Source organism: Leptodactylus fuscus, chromosome 1 (assembly GCF_031893055.1).
Source record: "Leptodactylus fuscus isolate aLepFus1 chromosome 1, aLepFus1.hap2, whole genome shotgun sequence".
In the NCBI taxonomy this organism is placed as follows: Eukaryota; Metazoa; Chordata; class Amphibia; order Anura; family Leptodactylidae; genus Leptodactylus; species Leptodactylus fuscus.
Genome location: NC_134265.1, coordinates 123,138,342 through 123,159,275, shown reverse-complemented (window position 1 = coordinate 123,159,275; position 20,934 = coordinate 123,138,342). Strand labels below are relative to the sequence as shown.

Sequence of the window (20,934 nt, the reverse complement as noted above, 5' to 3'; positions counted from 1 at the left end):
ATTCTCCTCTGACCTCTGGCATCAACAACGCATTTCCGCCCACAGAACTGCCGCTCACTGGATGTTTTTTCTTTTTCGGACCATTCTCTGTAAACCCTAGAGATGGTTGTGCGTGAAAATCCCAGTAGATCAGCAGTTTCTGAAATACTCAGACCAGCCCTTCTGGCACCAACAACCATGCCACGTTCAAAGGCACTCAAATCACCTTTCTTCCCCATACTGATGCTCGGTTTGAACTGCAGGAGATTGTCTTGACCATGTCTACATGCCTAAATGCACTGAGTTGCCACCATGTGATTGGCTGATTAGAAATTAAGTGTTAACGAGCAGTTGGACAGGTGTACCTAATAAAGTGGCCGGTGAGTGTATGACTACATAGATTTCCTCCCTTCAAGGCTACCAACTTCCTCTTCAGGTTTTCTCAGACACCTGAACTGGAATTCATGGATGGCCTAAACTTTTTATGGACATATATCCTGTCCTTTTATTTGAAGACCCCACCACCACAGCACCCCAACAATATAGGATACTAGCCTCTGCCCGTCACTTTGTCTGTGTGCTGTTGGCGTCGATGTTCCGCCTATATTCAGCAAATTGCTGCTGTCGATGGTTCACATGCTCGGGCGTTTCAGCAGTTATCAAGCTGCACTGCTGCTGAACTTGTTCCTCACGCCATGCCTGTGATTGTTCCGGCATCTCAGCAGCTGGCCAGGACGACATATAGTGAGTGTGTTGTTGGTGTCAATGATCCAGCGTTTCGGCAGCACTGAAGCTGGCCTGCCGCTGAACTTGTTCCTCGTACCGTGCCTATGATTGTTCCAGCATCACAGCAGCTGGCTGTGACACCATATAATGAGTGTGTGGTTGGCGTTGATGATCCGCCTGCTCCGGCGTTTTGGCTGCTCTAAGAGCCGCTTGACGCCTAACTTACTCATTCCCCCTGAGCTCCGCTTCAGGAGAAGTCTGTGACTACTGGCTTCCTTCATAGCTCTCATGGTTTTAGAATTTTGCAACAAATTAGATTTTCTTTTTCCTAGCATGTTTAAAATTGGAAAACTGCCAATCAGATCAGATAATATGCAAATACTTGTTCACAATGGACTGATGGTTATCTGTGTGTTTACATACATAGATAACAGACCAGGCTTTATCAGCAATCTCCAATTAGCTGAGATAATGCTGCTGCCAAGAGAAGTATAGTATATGAACATAAATTCATAACAGTCGTGAAGCCATGTCAATTACCCGGATAAAAAGTAGCCCAAGTTTTAATCAAGGTAAACTATTTACAGTGTTGGCCAAAAGTATTGGCACCCCTGCAATTCTGTCAGATAATACCAAGTTTCTTCCAGAAAATGATTGCAAGCACAAACTCTTTGGTATTAGTATCTTCATTTATTTTGCTTGCAATGAAAAAACACAAAAGAGAATGAAAAAAAAGTCAAATCATTGATCATTTTACACAAAACTCCAAAAATGGGCCGGACAAAAGTATTGGCACCCTCAGCCTAATACTTGGTAGCACAACCTTTAGACAAAATAATTGCGAACAACCGCTTCCGGTAACCATCAATGAGTTTCTTACAATGCTCTGCTGGGATTTTAGACCATTCTTCTTTGGCAAACTGCTCCAGGTCCCTGAGATGTGAAGGGGGCCTTCTCTAAACTGCCATTTTGAGATCTCTCCACAGGTGTTCTATGGGATTCAGGCCTGGACTCATTGCTGGTCACTTTAGAAGTCTCCAGTGCTTTCTCTCAAACCATTTTCTAGTGCTTTTTGAAGTGTGTTTTGGGTCATTGTCCTGCTGGAAGACTCATGACCTCTGAGGGAGACCCAGCTTTCTCACACTGGGCCCTACATTATGCTGCAAAATTTGTTGGTAGTCTTCAGACTTCATAATGCCATGCACACGGTCAAGCAGTCCAGTACCAGTGGCAGCAAAGCAATCCTAAAACATCAGGGAACCTCCGCCATGTTTGACTGTAGGGACCGTGTTCTTTTCTTTGAAGGCCTATTTTTTTCCCCTGTAAACTCTATGTTGATGCCTTTTCCCAAAAAGCTCTACTTTTGTCTCATCTGACCAGAGAACATTCTTCCAAAACGTTTTTGGCTTTCTCAGGTAAGTTTTGGCAAACTCCAGCCTGGCTTTTTTATGTCTCTGGGTAAGAAGTGGGGTCTTCCTGGGTATCCTACCATACAGTCCCTTTTCATTCAGATGCCAACGGATAGTATGGGGTGACACTGTTGTACCCTCGGACTGCAGAGCAGCTTGAACTTGTATGAATGTTATTCGAGGTTCTTTATCCATCATCCGCACAATGTTGCGTTGAAATCTTTCGTCAATTTTACTTTTCCGTCCACATCTAGGGAGGTTAGCCACAGTGCCATGGGCTTTAAACTTCTTGATGACACTGCGCACGGTAGACACAGGAACATTCAGGTCTTTGGAGATGGACTTGTAGCCTTGAGATTGCTCATGCTTCCTCACAATTTTGCTTCTCAAGTCCTCAGACAGTTCTTTGGTCTTCTTTCTTTTCTCCATGCTCAATGTGGTACACACAAGGACACAGGACAGAGGTTGAGTCAACTTTAATCCATTTCAACTGGCTGCAAGTGTGATTTAGTTATTGCCACCACCTGTTAGGTGACTCAGGTAAGTAACAGGTGCTGTTAATTACACAAATTACAGAAGCATCATATGATTTTTCAAACAGTGCCAATACTTTTGTCCACCCCCTTTTTATGGACATTGGAATTATATCCAATTTGACTTCTTGACAATTCTCTTGGTGGTTTTCCATTGAAGACAAATTAAATGAAGATAATAATACCAAAGAATTTGTGATTGCAATCATTTTCTGGAAGAAAATGATTATTATCTGACAGAATTGCAGGGGTGCCAATACTTTTGGCCAACACTGTATGTGCCAAATTTCATCCATATTGGTTTAGCGTTTTTTTGCATGATTGAGGAACAAACATACAAACACACAAACTTTCACATCCTACTAATATTATAATCCTATCCTACTATCCTATCCTACTAATACTCAATCACGTAAAAACGGCTTAACGGATTTGAATTAAATTCGGCACATAGATAGTTTGTAACCTCGATTAAAACATAGGCTACTTTTTATCCCAGTAAATGACATGACTTCACGACTGTTCCGAATTTATTTTCACATACTATATTAAACTGCTCTTGCAGCAGCTTATCTCAGGTTCTGATAAAGCCAGGTCTGTTATCTCTCTATGTAAACATTCAGCTAACCCTCAGTCCATTCTGTACATGCATTTGAATATTATCTGATCTGCCCCAGGCAACATGCTGACACATTGGATAGGAAAACTCCTTTAATCCAAATTGGCAGTCTGCTACTTTTAAACAAGCCAGGAAAAAGAAAATCTAATTGTCACAAAATTCTAAAACGAGAGCTATGAAGGTAGCCAGAAGTCAACAGAGTTCTCCTCAAGCGGAGCTGATGGGGATCATTGGTGCCAACAACACACTCATTATATGGCTTCCCAGCTAGCTGCTGAGATGCCGGAACAATCATGGGCACAGCGTGAGGAATGAGTTTAGCAGCAGGACAGCTGCTGAAACGCCGGAGCAGGTGGATTATCATCGCCAACAACATGCTCATTAGATGGCGTCCCAGCGAGCTGCTGAGATGCCGCAACAATCACGGGAACAGCACGAGGAACGAGTTCAGCGGCAGGCCAGTTTGACAGCTGCCGAAACGCCGGAGCAAGCAGATTATCAACACCAACAACACGCTCATTATATGGCATCCCAGTGAGTTGCTGAGATGCCGGAAGAATCACGGGCACAGTGCAAGGAACGAGTTTAAAAGCAGGTCAGCTTGACAGCTGCCGAATCCCCGTAGCAGGCGGATTATCATCGCCAACAACACGCTCATTATATGGCATCCCAGCGAGTTGCTGAGATGCCGGAACAATCACGGGCACAGTGCAAGGAATGAGTTTAGAAGCAGGTCAGTTTGACAGCTGCCGAAACCCTGGAGCAGACGGATTATCATCGCCAACAACACGCTCATTATATGGCTTCCCAGCGAGCTGCAGAGATGCCGGAACAATCACGGCCACAGTGCGAGGAATGAGTTCAGCGGCAGCCCAGCTTGAAAGCTGCCGAAACACTGGAGCAGGCGGATCATCAACGCCAACAACACACTCATTATATGGCGTCCCAGCAAGCTGCTGAGATGCCGGAACAATCACAGGCACGGCGTGAGGAACAAATTCAGCAACAGGACAGCTTAAGAGCTGCTGAAATGTCGGAGCAGGCAAACCATTGACAGTAGCAATTTGCTGAATATAGGCAGATCATTGACACCAACAACACGCAGACGAAGTCGCGGGCAGAGGTTAGTTTGCTGACAGCAAGGTAATGGAGAATGAATGCCACTGTGCCCATAGAAGTATGAGGGACATGGTCTATTCCTTATGCTGGCACAGATCTACCTGCAGAGAATACACAACACAAGGGGATTCCCTAAACGTTGTTTGGCTTGGTCCTAGTCTGAGTGGGAGACATGCTACTAACCGCTTCCCACCGTGGTGAATTTTCAGTATTTCATTGTTTCCTGCCACCTTCCAAAAGTTATAAAAAACCTTCCAGAATTTTTACTTTTTTGTTCACACAGCGGTGTGAGGGCTTGTTTTTGGCAGTAAAAAACTGTACTTCCTACATATAATATTCCATGCAATACATTAGGAAACTGAAAGAATATGTTTAATTTTTTAGGGGTTGTGTACGACGGCATTCATTGTGCGATACATACATATATTAGAACTACATTTCTTTTCTATCATCACATTCTGACTCCCATAACTAATGTTTTTTTTTTTTGTTTTATTCTACAGAGTTATGTAGGGGTTCTCTTTTTTATTTTTGCAGGACAAGTTGTTTTTATTGATACCATTATGGGGTATACAATGTCTTGCAATTATAATACCTCACAATCTCCATTCTAGCTCATCCTGAAGGTGTTCAATGGAGTTGAGATCAGGGCTGTGTGTGGGACAGTCAAGTTTTTCCATACTACACTATGAGGCAAATGAGAGATACAAGGGCATATAGATATCAATATAGGACAACATTGGAGCAGGGTCCGTGGAACCGCGCCCCCTAGATGAAGCCGAGGTGTAGTGCAGGCCAATTATACTGGGATGTTTGTTACTCTATGCATATGTTTTGAGCTTATGGGATCTGAGTGTTACCATATACAGGTATATTTCTGTGTATTTGGGGCTCTTGTTTTCCCAAAGCTGTACTAGATAGAATGTGATTGTTAATATTTAAGTGGTTCTCACAGACCCTGCTGCAATATTGTACTATATACATATCTATACGTCCTGTATTTCTCATATGGCCGTTATCATGTTGTGTCTCCATTTTTCACATCCTCTTTTCTTTATTTCTGTTGTTTAATATATTCATTAATAAAATGCTTTATTATTATTATTATTAGAGATGAGCGGACGCCGTTCGATCGAATAGGTATTCGATCGACTATCATGACATTCGATGTATTTGTTCACAATCGAATACAAGGCCGCATACGCAGTAAAAATTTGTGTCCCCTCCCTGGGACGGGAACTACGACAACGGAGGCAGTGAAAAAAATTGAAAAAACCCATTGGCTGCCGAAAACATGTGACCTCCCAATTCATAAGAACGGCCGCCGCCCTATTCGTGTCATTTCAGTTTTGGAGTGATAGGGAGAGTGTGGAATAAGACTGTCAGTGCGATACAGTGCTTTGGTTAGGCAGGAATTCTGAATAATAACAGCTCTTTTCAGAGCTCAATAATAGCTAGCTAGCTAGAAAATCATGCAGCGTAGCAGCAGGGGACGTGTGCGAGGACGTGGACGTGCATACCCAGCTGGGTGTGTAGTCCACAGTCCAGCTACTGGAGAGGGGCTGCCAGCATTGCCTCTCGTCAGTAGCAGCAGGGGGCAAGGACGTGGATGTGCATACCCAGCTGGGTGTGTAGTCCACAGTCCAGGTACTGAAAAGGGGCTGCCAGCATTGCCTCTCATCAGTAGCAGCAGAGGACGTGGACGTGCATACCCAGCTGGGTGTCTAGTCCACAGTCCAGCTACTGTAGAGGGGATGGCACGAATGTCCTTCGTCATCATGAGCAGGGAACGTGGGCTAGGATGTGGATACCCAGCCGTATATCCACTCCACAGTCCAGGTACTAATTTTTTAGGGCTCCCCCCAAGGGCCTGAAAATTAATGTTTTAGGGCTCACCCCCAAGGGCCTGAAATCTAATTTTTTAGGAGTCACCCCAAGGGCCAAAAAATGAAACACTGCTGCTGCATGGCTCTAGTCACCCCAAGGGCCAAAAAATGAAACACTGCTGCTGCATGGCTCTAGTCACCAAAAGGGCCAAAAAATGAAACACTGCTGCTGCATGGCTCTAGTCACCCCAAGGGCCAAAAAATGAAACACTGCTGCTGCATGGCTCTAGTCACCCCAAGGGCCAAAAAATGAAACACTGCTGCTGCATGGCTCTGGTCACCCCAAGGGCCAAAAAATGAAACACTGCTGCTGCATGGCTCTAGTCACCCCAAGGGCCAAAAAATGAAACACTGCTGCTGCTTGGCTCTGGTCACCCCAAGGACCAAAAAATGAAACACTGCTGCTGCATGGCTCTAGTCACCCCAAGGGCCAAAAAATAAAAGACTGCTGCTGCATGGCTCTAGTCACCCCAAGGGCATAAAACACTGATTTTTAAAGGCTGTACCCACTCCAAGGGCCAAAAGCACTGTATTTTAAAGGCTCTACTCACTCCAAGGGCCAAAAGCACTGTAGTTTAAAGGTTCCACTCACTCCAAAGGCCAAAAACATTGCTTTCTAAAGGCTCTACTCACTCCAAGGGCCAAAAGCACTGTAGCTGAAAGGCTCCACTCACTCCAAGGGCCAAAACCACTGTATTTTAAAGGCTCTACTCACTCCAAGGGCCAAAAACACTGCTTTTTAAAGGCTCAACTCACCCAAAGGGCCAACAAATCTCTGCTGGTGCAAGGCTGAACTAAGTTCAAGGGCCTAAAACTCTGCAGGTAGAAGGCTGAAGTCACCTGAAGGGCCTCAATTTCTGCTGGTAACTCAGCTTAAGGGCCTGTAACTTAATTTGGAAGGGCTCATGTTAAGGGCTAGAAAAGTGAATTTTGGAAGGTCTTACCACATCACACACATCCACAATGACAGTTCGGGGTGGGGACTGAAGGATTTCCTATTGCCTATTCCATCTGTGGTTGTCAAGGGGGATTGTGATTTAAAGGGGTGCTTGTTAATGTTTGTTGAGCTTAAATTGGGGTTTGTGTCCATCCATTTGGGGAGTAAAGAAGGTTTCCAGGTGTGGAAAATGTGTAGTTGTTAGGCTGTGATAGTGGGGTAATAGAGGGACTTTGGTGTGTTAGATGCCCCCAGACATGCTTCCCCTGCTGTCCCAGTTGCATTTTAGAGGTGTTGGCATCATTTCCTGGGGTGTCATAGTGGACTTGGTGACCCTCCTGAGTCGAATGGTGGGATCCCCTCCCATAGACTATAATGGGGTTCGATATTCGTTCGAATAGTCGAATATTGAGATGCTATTCGGAACGAATAAGAAACATCGAATATTTTACTGTTCGCTCATCTCTAATTATTATTATTATTATTATTATTTAGTGGTCATGATTTTTTGGATTTGGTTGTTATCGCATGGTCCACAAATGTTTTTGGATTGGTGCAGTATTAGCCCTTGTTCATGCTTAAGTTATTCATATCTATATGCTTGAATAGTGTTTTCTTAAAATTATATATCAATATAGACATTTTAAAGGAGTTGTCCAGTTTTAGCAAATAAATGTTACTTTTTTCATAATAAAAAGTTATACAATTTTCTGTATCAATTCCTCATGGTTTTTTAGATCTCTGCTTGCTGTCATCCTTTGTTTACTTCCAGTGGATAAAAATCATTCTATGGTTGTGTGATATATAATCCATGGTCATGTGATGAACACACCGATCTGTTTAGTATGCTATGACTATGACAAGCTGTATACTTGTGTGTTCATGACCATGGGCTGCTTTCTATCCACTGGAAGTAAGCAGAATGAGAGCAAGCAGAGATCTAGAAACCCTGAGGAATTGATAAAGAAAATTGTAATTCTTCTTATGCAAACAATAACATTTATTTGTCTGAAACTGGACAACCCCTTTAAGATCTTTAGATCTTTGGGTTCTAATATATAGATAGTTTCTGAAACAATATAGTTAAGTTTATTAATGCACATCTATTTCCAATATCAAAAAGAGAGGGACAGAAGGATTTGGATTAAAAGTAGCAACTATCTCTCTAAAAGAGGGACACTAGGGCGGTATCTATTTATCGCAAAGACAGGGCAGCTATAAGACAATTTTCTATGTACGATTATAAAATATGCGGAATAAATAATCAATCATACAATGACTAAATAATACCACTCTACAAGGAACAAATATTAGCACCATAGGGTTCGGGTTGTTCACACTGCTGTTATTTAATGTCCATTGCTTTCATCTGTCATGGGGTGAGAGCAATGAACATTAAACAACAGATGCAGATGAAGTCCCCTCCGTCTGGTGACCATTTGCATTCACCCCCAGGTTAAAAAAACATGATTTTTTTTTATTTTTCTGATGGATGAAAAAGTGGTGCACACGGGACTGCACAGACTGCAATAACAGTAGTACGAATATACGCTTACAGAACAAAACCCTGTATACTGTAATGCTAGCTTGCTTGTCATATGACAGCCAAGAACAGTGATTGGCGTCAGGGGTCATATGCCCCTTTAGTGCCTCCCTATAGTAATAGTGCCTTGCTCAGTTCTATATAGTAGATTTAAATACTTTAATTCATATATCCATGCAAATTCTGCTTTATTTTGAAGCAATACACAAATATGTACTATGTATATATCTATAGTATGCATGGTTAAAGATGATTAAAGGGTTTATCCAGAGGTGTAGCTAGGGGTTCAGCATGGGAAGGGGGGGTTGGGGGTGGAATAAGTGCGCCTTCAGCTCATGAATACCAATATTATCAATATAAACTGACTGTATAGTAGTAGATATACAATAGTGAATACAATCTCTGACTGTAATCATTCACAGTTCCAATCTCTTTTATCTGGACTATGACCACTTTTTCCAGCTGTGATTTGCCACTTTTAAGTTCACAACAAAGACAACTTTGGCTCCTCACTTCTCCAGGCACCTGACCTACATTGTCCTCAACTACATAAAGTCATCATACTACTGCTACCCCCAGTTATAAAATATATGATATAATCCCCCAGAATAAATAATATTTCCAAGTGCAGTCCTTTCAACTTTTAAATCAGCCGGGGAATTAAAAAAATAAATAAAATCATATTCACCTGTCTCCAATACACCGGTGTCCTCCTGGTGTGTTCCGGTTCTTCTGCTGAATAAATCTCTTCTGGAGTTCCGCTGAAACCGTTGATTGCCCTCAGCAGTCATGTGACCGCTGAGGCTAGTCAGGGAATGGCATGCAATGTCACTACCTGTGACACCACAGGTCTCTTCCTGAGGCTGCTGATTGGCCTCAATGATCATGTGACTGCTGAGGCCAATCAGCGGCTTCAGCAGAACTCTGAAAAAGACTCGGGAGAAGCCACCAGATCAGAAAAACCCAGGACGTGCCAGGAGGACATCGGAGTAATGAGGACTGATGAATATGCTTTTTTTTTTTTTTTTTTTTTTTTGCACTACCTCTGGCTGATTTAAAAGTTAAAGGGGTTGTCCAATTTTGCCTGGGCATCCCCTTTAATAATGTCCCTCTGTGTACTTCGTTAAATAGTGCCCCTTATTAATAATGCCCCATATGTTTCCTAATTAAGGCTAAGGCCCCATGTACAGGCCATAGCAAAATAGCGATGTTGGAAAAAACACGGAGGCAATGCATCATGGTTTTTCCCACAGTGCTTTTCACATGGACTTTCTGTCTCCATTATACCTATAGGGAAACCGGCAACACTTCCATAGGTATAATTGACATGCTACGATTTCAAAAATTACAACGGTTTTGGAGATCACAGTTTGTCCATTGCATGTATTTTTCCTCACTGTGCGGATGTAATTAGCTGTATATTAGCGCCATGGCTCCTTCAGTCAGCTGATCAGTGGGGTGGGGAGACTACTGATCTCTTATTGATGATCTATCCTGAGGAAAAGTCATCAATAAAAATTACCCCTACATAAATACAGCCGACCCCCCTCTTCTATTCACAATGGCCCTTTATATAAATGATCCCCCATTTATGTTCATATTGTCCCCTAATGAGCTAAATATACTATTAAAAGGCCCACAGGTGCGCATAACAAGAAAAAAAAAGTTGTACTGTCCTGTCTGCGATCCCTCCTCCTCTTATTGAGCTATGCTCTATGCACCGTAAGCACGCATAGGATGTATGCTGTGATGTCATCGTGCCTGCTTGTGCCAAGAAGTAGAAATCTTGTCTGTAGTCAGGTCTCAGCGTCTTGTAACCTGCGAGGCTGAAGTGGCTTGTGGTTTACAAGATAACAGATCAGTAGGATGCATTTTAACTAGATTGTCATTTACATTGTCCTGGGGGTGCCAATCTACCGTAGTTAAAAATACAGCATATACTAATGGCAGTGGGGTGTGCCCCACAGAATCAGTGGGCTCAGAACCATTCAGGGACGTAACTTGAAGGGGTGCACTTACACCAGGGCTCAAGAGCCTTAGGGGGCCCATAAGCACTGGCATCAGTATTGCAGCTTCCATCTGACCCATAAACCAAGGAGACCCACAGATTACCCTAACCACAGTAAGGATGATTAAACTCCTTACGCTAGGTTCACACCTGCGTTCTGGTCTCCATTCTGTGCATGCAAGAAGATGGAAAGCACAGACCGGGTCCGGCCGTGAGCGGCGGTGAGCGTTTTATGCTCTCCGCTGTGAAACTGTTTTTTTTAATCCGGACACAGAGTACTGCATGTCCGACTCTGTGTCCGGATTAAAAAACCCGGTTTCATGGCGGAGAGCATAAAACGCTCACCGCCGCTCACGGCCAGACAGCTTTCTCACCCATTCAAATGAATGGGTGAGAAAGACTCCTGCAGGTTTCCGTCTCCTGCTCTGTTTTATGCAGGAAACGGAAACCTGTATAACGGAGACCGGGCGCAGATGTGAACGAGCCCTTAGCACCCATTACCATCAATATCAAGAATTCACTGTAGGGACGAGGAAGGGGACTCGAGAAAAAAAGACTGCACCGGGGCTCACAAGACTTTAGTTACACCACTGGGACCATTGTCCCAACCCCCAGGCCCCTGCCTGCTATATCTCTGGGGTTGTCCCAAGACGAGTATTGTTTAAAGTTAAATCTAGTCCATAATTCAATATTATTTTTATTTGATCTAAAATTATAAAAATGCTTATATCCCCAAAGAAACAGCCTTTACTGTGTCTACATCAATAAATGTACTAGAGGTGGACACCCATGCTCAGTCTTACTTCTTTCTCTGCTTACCCAAGTATGTGAAGGATCCTTGCTATGGGGAGTCAGCTTGTAAATGGGGGCTACAAAAATTGACAACCATAGGTTTCTTCTTTTGTAGACAGACACACTTTACTGTAGTGATTCACATATATACTCAGCAATATGTATTGTTCTAAGGCCACTTTCACACTAGGTCTACTTCTCTCAGAGGGTACAATCATAGCCTGGGGTCTCTTGACATGGGATCTTCTAATAACATACACATAAAGGCTGCTGCTATTAAAGCTCATCCCAGATACACATTGATAAACACTATTTAAATAGGAAATGTCACCCCCTAACAAAATTCTCAGCCATGAAGGATCTCCTCTAACAGCTTCAGGAGCAGACCACAGCTCACCATACCAGGGATCCATCTGCATATTCAATAGAGAAGAAATGGAAGCAAGTCTGAGCATACGTGTCCACCTTAATACATATACTGAGCTGGACAGCAACAGCAAATGATGATATTCTAACATTATTCCTGAAATATATGGGCCTTAATAGGGTTGCACTAAGATATGAAGGTATCCCCCATTGATTGGATATTGATTAATTTCATGATAGGTCAAGGTCCAACATCTAGGACCCCACACACACACACACACACACACCAATACTGACAAATGGGCTCCTGTTCTGATGGTTCAGCAGGCCAAACATTCACCATGACTCTTCCAATTCTCCAGATCGGTAGTGGTCTACTACAGATCATGAAATTACCCTGTACCCTACCAATAGGCAATATCGTCATATCCTGGCACAACCTCTTTAAGTGTAAAGACAAAAATATATATTAATGTCGGCTGGATTTAACTAAATACAATACAATTACAGTTGGTTATGTTGGTTAAATATGGGTTGATTTATCTCCATCATTAACATGGCAGTAATTACATACACAGATGATTTGCATGATTTTGCATTTATGCATATTGTAATGAGCCAACAGTTTGGTCTAGGGTGACCCTGGAGACTGTGGCACATATGGACAGCTTCAATCTAATACTAACTGCCTGGGGCCTTCAAATACAGAGGCAGAGCTATTGTGTTCCAGTCATGAATTGTAGATGTACAATGAAAATGACAACTTTGTTACTAATTCTTAATGACAGTAAAAATTACCATTCCATTTTTCTTCTGCATAATAAACCTCTGTACAGTAGTCGGTATTACCCTTGTTCTATGCTTTTTGGTATCTAATGTTGTACCTATTGTTGTACTTTTCTGCACTTTATTATTGCTATTCTGATGTTCTGTTATACCTCAAAATAATAATAAAAAACAAACCTCAGTACAGTCTGAGCAGTGTGTGTAGACTGTATGGTATATGTATGGTCTTATATTATTACATCAGCAGCAACTCAAAGAGCACAATGTTTCATCATCACACCTTGCAGTTTGCTATGTATAATTTGGCAAATACAAAAAATTATATATATATAATATGGCGACAACACAGATACGAAGGCTGAATAATGCCATAAATTGGGAATTTATAGACTTTTCTCAGATTTATACTATATAATGTATATCAGGAAACTTCTTTCCTAAACCAAATACCTGGTCATTGTTCTGTCTCATTTTCTGCAAAAAATATATGTGAAGATTTCCGTGTTAACAGGCAGGAATTATAATTACTGATATTATAAAGAAACACACAAACTTCAGTTCTAATTATGTGTCATCTCTGTAAGGCGCCATTCACATTTGTTACTGTTTAACAGATGCAAAAAATGTAATCACACAAGGGTACTCCATTTTAGACACAAAAATAATAAAACCTAACTTTTATTGGCTATAGTTAAAAATCTACACCCAGTGATCATTCCAAAATAAATAAAGTGAATAAAGTGACTAAAAACAAATGACTGATACTATTTTATGGTTGGTACAATCACCATGTATTGCTAGGTGGTATCGTACATGGTACATGGTGATTGTACCAACCATAAAATAGTATCAGTCATTTGTTTTTAGTCACTTTATTCACTTTATTTATTTTGGAATGATCACTGGGTGTAGATTTTTAACTATAGCCAATAAAAGTTAGGTTTTATTATTTTTGTGTCTAAAATGGAGTACCCTTGTGTGATTAGATGTTGAAATAGGACTCTAAACCATGTGTATATACAGGATGCAAAAAATGGACACAAATGGATGGCCATCTGTTTATATAGAGATCAATGTTTGAAAGAAAAAAAAAAAGATCCCCTTCTATCACTTTTTTTGGATGGACACAAAGTATTGTATACTAAATTTCTTTGTCCGTCTGAAAAAACGAACATGAACAGGGAACACAATTATTTACTGACAGACATATCAGGAGAGGTGACAGGTCCTCTTTAATGATTTATACCTAGAATGCTCATATTATGGGTACCGCCCAAAATTAGATAGTATGTTTAATAATATTGAGTTATAAAAAACCCTCAATATTCACATCATTTGACCGTTTATGTGTATATTATACTTATATTTTAAAGGGGTTTTGCAGACTCGATATGGGAAAGTGATATAATATATAAGTAAGCTAAATAAATCAATATTAATAAATCATTGGAAAACCCAGGAGGGGTCGGGGATGGGGTAAAATACAAAAACAAAGTGATATTCGCCTATCGCAGTTTCTTTCGGTGCAGATATCCACTGCGACTAACCATTGGCCTCAGCTGTCACCTGATAGGGACTGGTGATGTATCAGCAGTGATGTCACTGATACCCATCAGGTGACTGCTGAGGTCAGTGGTAGTCTGCAGCATTCATCTGAATCTCTGCACTTTTTTCCCAGCCAGTGCCATCACCAGATGGAATGGGAGATGGGATGCCCAAATAGAAGATGACCAGGATGATAAGTGACCAGGATCCAGTGATTTTAGAAAACCCATTTAGGCTAATGCCTCACGTTGCAGAAATGCTGCTTTTTTTGAGCCAAAGGGAAGAGTGGATAGCCACTCTTTGTTTTTGCTCAAAAAAGCTCAGCAAAATCTGCAACAAAAAAGCTGTGTTTCTGCAACATGGGGCATTAGCTTCATGACAGTAATGTTTCCTGTATATTATCTTTATTATGAGACGCCTCTTAGACTTTATTAGGCTTTTTTTAGTGAAGTGCATTTTGTAATATATGTGTCGTAGGGAATAACAATCCATTAGAATTTAACTTTTTTATTTTTATCAATTTCTCATGAAAAATATAAGCTAATGGTTAGGCACATCTTTACAAGTTCAGATTTGTCATCTTAAGAAGTTACCTTTTATTATAATGTATCACCATCAAGAGCAATGCATGCAACTATCATTTCCATAACATGTAAGAAGTATACATGAGCCAGTTCAGTACTTGTGTATGGGATTTCTTTACAATTGCAGCATTGTCTCTTACATCCCATTGTATATATGTATTTGGCACAGACAAAGATTACCACAAATGGCAAGTTTCTGCTTCACTATACCACTGAGCTGACAGTGTTACAAGTGCCTGCATGTGTCTGGAGCTGTGTGGGCTAGTGACTGGCCACTGACTGGCCATTTTTCTGGGCTTGCCCTCAATAATCCCATCACCCTCAGGATTTCTCACCCCTCAGAGCAGACACTTACCCCTCTTGGAGTGACACACTGCTGCTTTGCGATTAGAAGAGCTTGAAGTCTCAAAGGCTTTCCGAGCATCTGCTACTGAGAGGACCTTGTCTTCTTCTGGGTCACCTTGTTTGGGCTGCCTCTCCTCAGAAGAGATCCTTGCCTGGGAGTTGGTTTCCTCTGAGAAGACCCCTTTAACCACCTGAGTACAGGGACTGGGAGGAGTGTCTTGCGGGGGCTTTGCATTTTGAGAAGTTCCTATGTTCCATAATGTTACCTCCTCCGTAGCTCCTTCAGGTCCAGCATCTTGACGCCTATATAGTGTGCTCTCCTCCTCAGTATCGCTGAAGTCCTCCTTGGACAGAGCATCCAGCTGGTATATGCGCTTGGGTGGCCCCCGGCTCCTGACAAGACGCTCCTTCTCCTTCTCCTTGCTATTTTTGGTGATCTCCTGAGCTTGCACTTGGATACTGGTGCACATTAAGGCATGGACGCTACTTACCATGTGTAGATGGTCAGTGCTGTGTGACCTCCCCATTCCCTGCAGTGACAGCCTGGTCACCTGCCTATGGCTGTCACTACTCTCTGAGGCAGAACGGGTGAGTGCTCGGATACTGCCCTGGAGATAGGACACCAGGTTCTCACTCTGTGCCCTCCTGTACAGCTTTACCTTCCTGATCCTGTCCTCAGCTTCTATAGCTTTACTGGACAGGTTGTGTCCTTCACTCCACAGGCTGGACTCATCTTCTTCCATCTTATACAGAATAACGTTCATATGTTTGTGTTGGTTGCCCTCTGTCTTCTTCAGGTTTACCTCCACCATGCCACCACCATTGTCTTGATGTAGCCCACCAGGTAAGCCCCCAGTGTCTAATACATCCCAACTAACGCTCCTTTCTTCTAGCTTCCATTTTCTTCTCTGGATACACTCTCTGCTTGACATTTCTGAGGAGCTCTTCTCTATGTTACAAGTGCCAGGCTCACCTTGCACCTTCACTCCACCTCCAAGCCTCTGGTCCTCACCTAGAGCCTTTGCAAGGTGCTTGGACTGCTCAGACTTTTCTGAAGTTTGGTAATGTATAGGCTGATCTTCTTGTCCTTCAAATGAGTAGCCCCCAAGGTATAGATGAGGAGTGTGACCCCCCAGCTTCTGATGCTCTGTATTGGTGTCTCTGTAAGGGTAATCCACCTCCTGCATATGCATGCTGCTCTTCAAGTGGTTATCAGCGGATTGTGGATGAATCGGATCCATGCTGTAGACTGTATACTTCTCTTATTACAAAGAGCTCCTATCTGTTCTTTTCCATGAAGACGTTACACTGTACTTCTTGTTACTTATTCATGTCTGTACTCAGAAGCCAAGGAAGAAACTCTGTAAAAGTAGAACGCCTTAGCTGATCTTTGGCTTGCACTTGGTTATTAAAAGGATTGCTTCCTTCAAGGTTCCTGTATGACATTGATGAAGTCAGTCTAAATACTTGGTGATAATACGGCATGTAGTAAGGTGACTGGCATAAAGATCTCAGATGTTCTGTGCCAGAATTCCAGCAGTCGCACCCTCCTCAGGGAGATGAGAAAACTCTCTGTGCTTTCTTGAATTATGAGCACTGAAAATGTTCCAGAGGTAAACAAGAGGATGTGACAAGTACAGGACTGTAGGACTTTACTTTGCAAGTTGCAAACTGAATCAGAACTTATTCCTAACAGTGGGAATACTAAGTAATGCCCAAAGCAATTTACAGGATGCAGTTTTCATTTAGAACTGTCTAAATTATTGTTTTATTGCCACTGGAGTCTAGGGTTCCAAATCTGCCAAGATCAGCCCCTTCTGTTCCTCCATTTTTGAATTTAATAAGGTTTAACTTTCTGGAGAGGTATCAGTTTGCCCATGCACAAAAGAACGCCTTGCTTTATTGTGCATGGGCAGTGAAAATAGGTGTTCTGTCCTCAATTTCAGTGACAAAATGTGCCAGCACAGGCATGGAGCAGTCTGTAATAGAAGTGCATTACAGACAGGCCTGGGAGTCTTCAATAGACTCCTGGATGTCACAGCAATGGATTACCTGCCCTGGATCTCGTTTGAGGGGATGCGATCCATCCAAAAATGGCACCAATATCTCCAGCCCCAGGGTACGAAACGGGTGCAAATCGGCTTTCTAGCGGTATATAAAACCACATATGCAGGATGACATGAAAGGTCCTTTTAGTGTTCTGTCAGATAAGTGTGGTCCTACCACAGTCTCATCACTTACGGCTGATGTATACATGTACAGTGGAATAGCAGTAGCAGTGCAGTCTCTGAGGTACACTTTGAGAATTATGCCCATCTTATACATCAAACATAGGCCATTATCATGATGTGAGCATGGTCTTTGATATATAATTAAAATCTATTGTCTTGTGTGTAAAGTTATCCATACATGGCATATAACTATACTATAAAGTCATTGCAAGCACTTAGATCAGGGGTAGGGAACGTACGGCTCTCCAGCTGTTGCAAAACTACAACTCCCAGCATGCATACTGGCTCTGCTGTTCTGGGAACTCCCATGGAAGTGAATGGAGCATGCTGGGAGTTGTAGTTTCACAGCAGCTGGAGAGCCAAAGGTTCCCTACCCCTGACTTAGATAAAGTAAAGGATACTTCCACATATACCTCTGCAAGTGACAACTAAGGCACAGGGGAAGCTGAACTATAAAATATAATGGGGAAAACTAAGGCCCCACGTTGCAGAAATGCAGCTTTTTTTTGTTGCAAATGTTGTTGCATTTTTTTGAACCAAAGCCAAGAGTGGCTATAAAAGGAATGGGAAATATATCGGAAGTTCTTATACCTCTCCCTTCTGCTCAATCCGCTTCGGACTTTGTCTCAAAAAAACGCAGCAAAAACTACAACAGAAAAAAGCTGCATTTCTGCAACATGGAACATTCAGCCTTAGGCCTCGTTCACATCTGCATTGGTGTTCCGTCCGGGGGAGTCCGCATGAGGACCCCCCCCCGAATGGAATACCAAACGCAACTGCAAGCAGTGTGCCAGTGAAAGTGCACGGACTGCATAGACTATAATGGGGTCCGTGTGCTTTCACTGCATAGCGCTTGCAGTTGCGTTCGGCATTCCGTTCGGGGGGGTCTCATGCAGACTCCCCTGGACGGAATACCAACGCATATGTGAACCAAGCATAAGATACCCCATGTTGCAGAAAAGCTGTGTTTTGGTGCAGATTTAGATTTTCATCCAAAGTTAAGAGTGACTGCAAATGAAATAGTAACTATAATGGAAGCTTTTATACCTTCTGATAATTCACCCCTTAATATGACTCAAAAAAAAAAGCCTCAAAATCCAGAACAAAAAATGCTTTTCATATATCTTTCTAATGTTTTATACATCCTTTCCAGATCTGTCTGCTCTCTGTGACTAGAAACCTTATTTGCATTCCCAAACTCACATAATGTTAGGTTGCTATGGTCCCATTAGGGAGGGACATTTGTGCTGCTGCTGTTTTTAGCTCACACTGATAGATTTCAATGGATAATTTTCTACAGATTTTCAGGTTTATATTGATGCATTAAAGAGTATTTTTTTCACAAAGCAATAGTTCACAAGAATATAAAAATCTTGTAATATATTTTAGCACAGGAAAAAAAGCCTCTAATCCCTCATCCCCACTTCTCTCCTGACTGCTAAAATGGTCAATTCACAGAAGGCGAGATGCAGTTCACACAAGTCTATGGAGCAGGAATAGGAGTCCAGTGCATGAAAAACAAGAAGAGACACATGCTTCCTAGGATAACCTTAAAGGGGTTGTCCCATCACAAGGATCCTATCTATACTGCTTATTAATGTGGATGTAAGACTTTTCCTAAATACATTGCTTCAGCAAAGCCGCTTTGTTTGTCCACTATCTTACTTTATTCAATTCTTTGTGGCCACAGCCCTGACTTAGCTGCTCATGAGTCAAGTGATGTATCTGCTGCTCTCAGGGGGGAGGAGGGAGGAGGGGCTAAGTGCAGGGAGCGAGCCTGTGTATCTAGCTATTCCTGTGTCTACACCATGTGACCTAGGTCCTGCACTCAGATAGGGGAGAGGAGCTGCTTTCATTTCTTCTGTTCTCCCAGTTATCAGGCTAGCTAATTCAATTGTGTTCATTATGGCAGAGACAGGCAGTCTCTGTATGTAACACAGAATGGAGTTGCTGCTGCCTGTACTGCATAGTCCAATATGGGTGGGCGGAGCTACGCACAAATTTGGGGGCGGAGCTAAACGGCAGGTTGCATGTGAAACCCCACCCACCAAATGATGCAAGAAACCAGGAAGAAAGAAGATTTTACAGCAGTAAAGACTGGTATGTGAGGTGGGAATACCCCTTTAAGATTTGTATTAGAAGTGCTAAGGCTATGTTCACACTACTGTTATTTAATGCATATTACAATCATCTGTCATAGTAACGGTAACAACATCTGTCTGTATTTGGATCTTACAAATTGTACAGTGCTGCGGAATATGTTGGCGCTATATAAATAAAATTATTATAATAAATATAATATAAAAAACACAATAAATCCTGTTTTCTGTTACGTCTACTTTTGTAACATTAGAAAAAGTCTGCATGCCTTTTTCTTCCTTTGAGGCCTTTCATTCTGGAAACAGTTTTTTTGTTTTTTTTTTTTTGTTGCAGATTTTGCTACATTTTTGTTTTCGTGTGCCAAAACCAAGAATAGTTACAAAAAGGAATGGGAAACATATGGGAAGCTCTTATACGTCTATCGTCTGCTCAATCCACTCCTGGCTTTGGCGTTTATCCTGTAACAGATAACAGCAACAGACACTGAAAACGGTAGCGTGAACTCCCCTAAGCAGTATAGATGTGAATAAAGCTCTGGCAAGATGGGTACCTTACTGGAATCTGCTCTCCCACTACCCTGTCCACACAATTCTACAAACTACAGCTTTTTTTTTCAGTGACGCTGGTAGTGAATTGAACAGTTTAGTTAAAACTACCTATGTTTACCTGAACTATTCGAAAATATACATAGGAAAATATGAAAAAAAAAACAAAAAAAACCCAACATCTTTAATAGTAAATTGAGGTGGTTAGCCTCTTAACTTCAAAGTTAATGGCCATCAAATTCAAAACTTCAATTAAAAAACTAAGCATGCCGCTATTAATTAGAAAAGCGCTGTATGAATTCAACCTCAAAGGTTATACATAAAATAGGAAATATTGTCTACATGCCTAAAGGAGAAAAACTAGTCCATTGAGACATTTGCACAGATGAACTAATTTGTTAGGCCGCATTCACATTAAATGTAATGTGTCTGTCAATCATACGTGCTGGGAAAGCTCCCGCTGTATACATTAAATGGACACTTTAAAAAGATGTCACTGAATGACATCTGACTTACATGGATATTGCACACTACGTGTATAGGTATATTTGTGTATATATATATATATATATATATATATATATATATATATATATATAAATATTTATAAACAGCATTGCATGGAATAGCAGTCTGCTGTTATTTCATGCAGAAATTATAAAAAAATAAAATAAAAATGGGGAAACCAAGACATTCAAGTTCAAAGTATATATAAGTTAGTATACAGATATATATTTTTACCTAAATCACATTATATGCATACACTGTCACCATAGGCAATACGAGTTTTTGTGTATGAGAAATGACTAAAAGATAAAAGTGAGACAAATCAAATCTTTAATGATCCTACATTGGAAAAAGGAAATAAAGAATAAAAATAT

At 41.6% G+C, this 20,934-nt stretch overlaps 1 protein-coding gene across 1 annotated transcript in view; it reads right to left on the bottom strand.

Moving 5' to 3' along the window:
- CORO1C (coronin 1C) overlaps positions 1-15,671 on the bottom strand; it is a 66,960-nt gene extending 51,289 nt beyond the window's left edge. The window contains exon 1 of the mRNA XM_075276609.1: positions 15,188-15,671. Coding sequence (XP_075132710.1) covers positions 15,188-15,671 — 484 coding nt within the window. The remainder of the gene's footprint in view (positions 1-15,187) is intronic.
- Positions 15,672-20,934: the final 5,263 nt, after the last annotated feature.